The sequence below is a fragment of the Gossypium raimondii genome, chromosome 8 (assembly GCF_025698545.1).
Source record: "Gossypium raimondii isolate GPD5lz chromosome 8, ASM2569854v1, whole genome shotgun sequence".
In the NCBI taxonomy this organism is placed as follows: Eukaryota; Viridiplantae; Streptophyta; class Magnoliopsida; order Malvales; family Malvaceae; genus Gossypium; species Gossypium raimondii.
This window is the reverse complement of record NC_068572.1, coordinates 771,988-777,790: the sequence shown is the minus strand read 5'-3', so window position 1 is coordinate 777,790 and position 5,803 is coordinate 771,988. Positions and strand designations below refer to the sequence as shown.

General features: G+C 32.9%; 1 protein-coding gene across 1 annotated transcript; it reads right to left on the bottom strand.

Moving 5' to 3' along the window:
* Nucleotides 1–1,863: 1,863 nt before the first annotated feature.
* On the bottom strand, nt 1,864–5,586 carry LOC105790033 (uncharacterized). Its single transcript, XM_012617418.2, has 10 exons — nt 5,377–5,586; nt 5,211–5,282; nt 5,027–5,119; nt 4,855–4,936; nt 4,707–4,763; nt 3,914–3,978; nt 3,729–3,824; nt 3,504–3,590; nt 2,937–3,017; nt 1,864–2,822 (listed from the first exon to the last, which is right to left on the bottom strand). Exons 1-10 carry the CDS (start codon nt 5,473–5,475, stop codon nt 2,130–2,132), a joined length of 1,425 nt encoding a protein of 474 aa, XP_012472872.1. The 5' UTR covers nt 5,476–5,586; the 3' UTR covers nt 1,864–2,129.
* Nucleotides 5,587–5,803: the final 217 nt, after the last annotated feature.

The window sequence follows — 5,803 nt, the reverse complement described above, 5'->3', positions numbered from 1 at the left end:
AATCCAGGATAGTCAGTTTTTAACATGTGTTTTGGTGTGTCGAGCAATGCTCAAGGGCGAATACGATGGATTGGTGGGAACTTGAAATCATAATTACATTGCATCATTAGTATAATCTGTTCATGCATTGATTTATTGATTGTTCCCTACATTATGCTTAATTGCTATGTTGCTATAAAGTGAATGATTCACTCTTTGTATGATTATAAGTAGTGATTTGAAAATTAGACTCACATTGAGTTGTCATAAACTTACTCCCCTTTTTCTTACATTTCAAGTAACGCAGAGAACTAGGACCCAGAATGGCATCAGAGGAACCTCGAACTAACAGCTCGTTTTTCTTTTATTATTATTTTAAAGTTTTCATTAAAATTTACCTTAATTGTTTTGGGTTTGTAATTATTAATTATTTCTTTCTTTTATAACTTAGGTTTGAGATTGTTTAGCTTATTAATTTTAAGCATGTTACTTAGTTAATACTGTAATAATTACATGCTATTTGGTTTAGAAAACTATTATTCTTGGTAAGTTTTGATAAGTATTTTTAGCCTTAACCGATTTTCCCAAAACTTCACATTAATAAATTTTGTAATTCATTTAATAAGTAAAAACAGTTTAACTAATGAATGTTTTATTAAAAACAAAAGAGCGGTTTTCATACAAACCAACTCAAGCAAAAGAGCAGTTTTACTGGATCACTTCAGTGATCAATGTAACGCCTTAGACTTAGTCAAAACTTTTAAACCGGATCGGGGGTGTTAAAAGTTAAAATTTTTATCGTAGTAATTAATTTATGTATTAGGAATGTGTTTTGTGACCAAAAGACGCAAAATCTTGCCTTTTGAGATCTCACAACTCGTCAAAAATATTTTTCTAAAAATGATTCTCTAAAATTTATAATTTTATGATTAGGTACAAAAATGGCTATTGTAATTGGTCCCTGGATGGGTGTTATTGGTATTGGATTTTGCTTATTCAATTTACAAATCGAGAGTCTTTTATCATGCATCATAACAAGGTTTTAGTGTAGGTTAGATACTTCGATTGGATCTATTTGACGATGGTTTCAAATTAGGTTAAATTTACCATGTAGAAATTTTGAATTTAGTCATTATACTTTATTTGATTAATTTTAATCTATGTACTTTTTAATTTTTAAAATTTTAGTCCTAACCAAACAAAAACGATTAAATTTGTTAGTTAAATTCAATTACTAATCATGTACCATATGAAAAATTGTAGAGTTAGTTCATACTCTTCAATTGGATTATTCTAAGTCCTCGTATTTTTCAAATGACAATCGTTAATCTATTAACTTGATTTGTAATAAGTAATATATGAAAATAATAAGTTGATATAACATTACACATATAATAATATGTTTGACACATCAAATTTTAAAAATAGCATAACTTGATATATAATAATTAACGTTTGATGGGAACTCAAAATTTAAAGTTTAAAAAGCACGAGATTAAAATTGATCAAATTAAAATATAAGGACTATTTTCATAACTTCTATGAAGTACAAGGATTAATACCAGAATTTAACCTACAAATTATGATCAATGAATTGAATGGGGAGGATTGAGTTATAATTGAAAAATGAACTTGATTAAAAATATAAGATTGTCTGAAATTCGTGCTATGCTTGAGCACTTCCTGTTTTATATTTTTATATATATTACGTAATTTATATCAAATAAAACTAAATGTATAATAATACAATACAGATGTCTAAATTTAACAATATTAATAAAAAACTATATGAAATATGAAAAGTTAAATTAAAAATAACATTTTTAAAAAATATGGACGAGTCTAAAACATGTTTAAGTTAATCGTTTAAAAATATGAATGAGCTTAGACGAAATATAGTGTAATTTATATCAAATAAAGTATGTTTATATCATCCATAAACTTAGCCCGAACCTGACTCGACTCAGCTATGAACAACTCTACTAATAAGCATACCTCATCTATAATAATAATACATTTTTGAAGAAATTTTTGAACTGGCTGAAAATACCTTTTCTATTTTCGTAAAAGAAAAACTAGTACATAAATGGCAAAGATAAAAGTTAAACCAAAATTCACCCAAAGCGACCTCAAATAACTTGATTCCGGCTTCACTCGTCACCCCAAGTTGACGCGCCACCCATTCCGACTTCAATTGCTGAGGTCAACTCAAGTTCGGCAAGCACAGCATGTTTACTTTTTTTCTTTTTTACAGGGTAGGTAACTAAGCTATCAGACGATTTTGTATCTTGACTGGCTCTATCGACTATCTTCCTTTTACCATCCTGTATCGGATCAGCAACATCAATTGCGAACAGCTCTGAGAACGAGGCACCTGCATCGTCGATAATGTCTAGTTCAGCCCGTTTCTCTAGTTTCTTCTTCCTCTTCGGTTTCTCTTCACCCGTGGTACCATCCTCGTGCATTGAAGTTGAGAACTTATCATTTGTTTTCCTTCCTTTTTGTTCGACCTTCGTTTTTTTCTTCTTTTCTTCCTTCTCAACGACGACGTCATCCTCAGCAATGGGAACTTCTGTCGACAGCTTGTCGTTTCCTTTCTTCTTTTTCCTCTTCAATTCTTTCTCGGTATCAAAAGCAGTGGCATTATTATCATGATTAACGTCTTGTTTCTCAACCGACACTAGAAATTCGGGATTCTTTTTTCTTTTCTGACCTTTTTTCTCCTCCATGTGAATATCTGAACTATACGAAGCAATGTTGACGATCTCACCCTCTTTGTTTTTTATGCTTTTATCAATTGGTCTTGCATTGAATATGTGTAAGTTAGGCAGTAACCTTTTAACCTGCAGCATTGTTGTTCCGGAAATCATATCAAGAGACTAAGACGAGAAAAACCTAAACAAACACATATTCAAATAAAACAAGAAAAAAAATTGTACGAGCCAAAACATGCTTACCTTCTTAGCCAATTTATCTTTTTCGGCTATGGGATTTCCTTGTAGGTTGAGATTCTTCAGATGGACTAATGAATCCAGTGCCTGTTTTTCAGTTGGTAGTCAACAAACAAAGCAGAAAACGCGGTAAAAGTACCATAGAGATCCCTATACTAGGAGTCAGATTGCATTTTGATCCCTCCACTCAAAAAATAGGCAAATTAGTCACTGTACATTAAATTAGAGAGCAAACTGGTTATTTTGTTAAATTCATCCACTTGTACTGTTAAAAACTGGTGTGACTATCAGGATAATTAGACAATGACACATGGCGTGGCACACATGCCTTATGCTAATATACAATGACCAAATTTTAACAATAGAAATAGATAAAATTTTAAAAGAATGACCAGTTTGCTCTTTGATCTAATGTACAGGGACTAATTTACCCATTTTTTGAGTATAGAGGGCAAAATGCAATCCAACTCCTAGTATAGGAGCCTCCATGATACTTTTACCTAGAAAATGCATTTCCATGAAAAAAAAATCATAGAATCGGGGAAAAATAAATTATTTTAGGTTGCTACAAACCTTCAATTCCGACCATTGAGAGATTAAGTTATTTCCCAAGTCCAGATTTTGAAGCTTTTTATTACAAGACAGCTCCGACGGGAGACTCTGGACAGTTCACGCACGTGAACAAGTAGGTACGTATATAGGAAATAATAACAAAAGCATCTAATCAATACATCAGGGGGGCTGAAATGAGTAACAGAACATGCTTTACTCGGATAGTCATTGTGTAAAAGAACTTACCTTGATATCATTGTGAGAGAGTCGAAGCTCTTTTAATTCAACGCAGCACTTGAGTGACGACTCGATAGCTTGAATTTGGCAATTAGAGGCAGAGAACTAGAACCAAGAGACATCAAAAAAGCTTTAGGAGTAATAATCAAGTTAAATCGTATAAGATACATATGAATAACAGAAGGATTCAATACCTTTGTGATAGATTTCAGCTTGACAAGAGAATTGCCAATTTCGGTGATGGGATTCCTAGAAAGTACTGAAGGAAAATTTCAGACAGAGCTCTAGTCCGAGTTAAAATCATGTAAATGATTTCAAAAAGCACCAGCTTAGAGGTTGTGAGATCGAGTAGTGCAAAGAATAGAGAAACGAGGTCAGATAATGGGATGACTATAAGCATACTTAGAGGTGTTCATCGGGAAGTACTTCCCATCCCAACACTACGCTCCCGAATAAACAGAACCGGATTCTTAACTTCAATTTCAAACACAAAATGCAAACCAAGTTAACATTTGAAACATAATCATTTATGATTACAAATTCATACCAATCAGGAAGTACTTCCCATTCCAACACTCCGCTCCCGATATTCTTAACAACTTCAAACTCAAACTTCAGTTTCGAACACAAAATGCAAACCTAGTTAACATTCGAAACACGATCATTTATAATTACGAATTCATACCAATCGGGAAGTACTTCCCATCCCAACACTCCACTCCCAAATAAACAGAACTGTATTCTTAACAACTTTGATCTCAAACTTCGATTTCGAACACACAATGCAAACCAAGTTAACTTTCGAAACGTGATGGTTTAAGATTACGAATTCATACCAATCGGGAAGTACTTCCCATCTCAACACTCAGCTCCCAAATATACAGAACCATATTCTTACCAACTTCGATCTCAAACTTCAATTTCAAACACAAAATGCAAACTAAGTTAACTTTCGAAACATGATCATTTAAGATTACGAATTCATACCAAGAGTGTTCAAATCTTTCATATCATCGAGTCCACGTATGGAAACAATCTCGTTATCTACACGGCGCAAGAAACAATGAGATTAACAAGTACAAAAAAGTAAAGAATAAATGCAAAGTGATGCAATTTTTTTATAAGAAAATCTTACCATTCAGAATTAATGCGCGTAAATTAACAAGAGGCTTAACCTCTTCCATTGATCTAAGCTTATTTTTGCCAGCATTCAACACCTAATTTAAAAACCAAAATCGAATCATAAATTTGATTCAATTTAATTAGGAATTTAAGAAAAAACACACAAGTGAGCTTTAAAAACTTACAGTGAGTTTAGTGAGTCCTTCGATTCCTTCCAATGTTTGTAATTTGTTTTGAACGACCGATAACCATTTCAAGTTAACACAAGACTTCAATCCCTATAAAATTGAAATTTAAAATTGAAATCACATTTCATTTTTTTTTAAATTACTTAAATAAGTGTACGGAAGCCGGAAATGAAAAAAAAACCTGGAGCGAAGTGAGATTGTTAAAAGCAAGGTCGAGTCTTTCCAAGTTTTCGAATTCAGCCAAGCAAGAAACCTGTTAAAAAGAAGATAGAAAAAAATAGAGTAGAGATTAGAGAAAGAGGAACCGGAAGGCGATGAGAGAAAGAGGAACGGCGGCGGAGGCGTACATCGGAGAGAGCTTTGTGGGAAAGAGAGAGGGAAGTGATGGTGGCGGGATCATGTGTGTTCTCGTCTTTCAAGACATGTTCTTTGGTCAAGCGAGCCATGGCGGATGCAACCCTAGTTCTTTTGGCGGCAATAACAGGGCACTGGTTTTTGTTTTAGAGCATCAAAGCAGATTCTGCATGGGCCAAAGGAACTGGTTCGGTCGAGTCAGGTCGGGCTCCTTAGATAAAAGTATTGGTTTAATTTTGATTTTTAGTCCCTCTAGTATAATAATATTTGAATTTAATCTCATAGTTTTAGATTGACGTGATTTTTTTAAATAACCTTGGGCATCGGGTTAAAATGTAAATTTAACATTTGTTAAACATGGTTTGATTGGATTTTCATGACCTTAATAATAAAATTTTCATTTAATCTTTGTAAAAACTA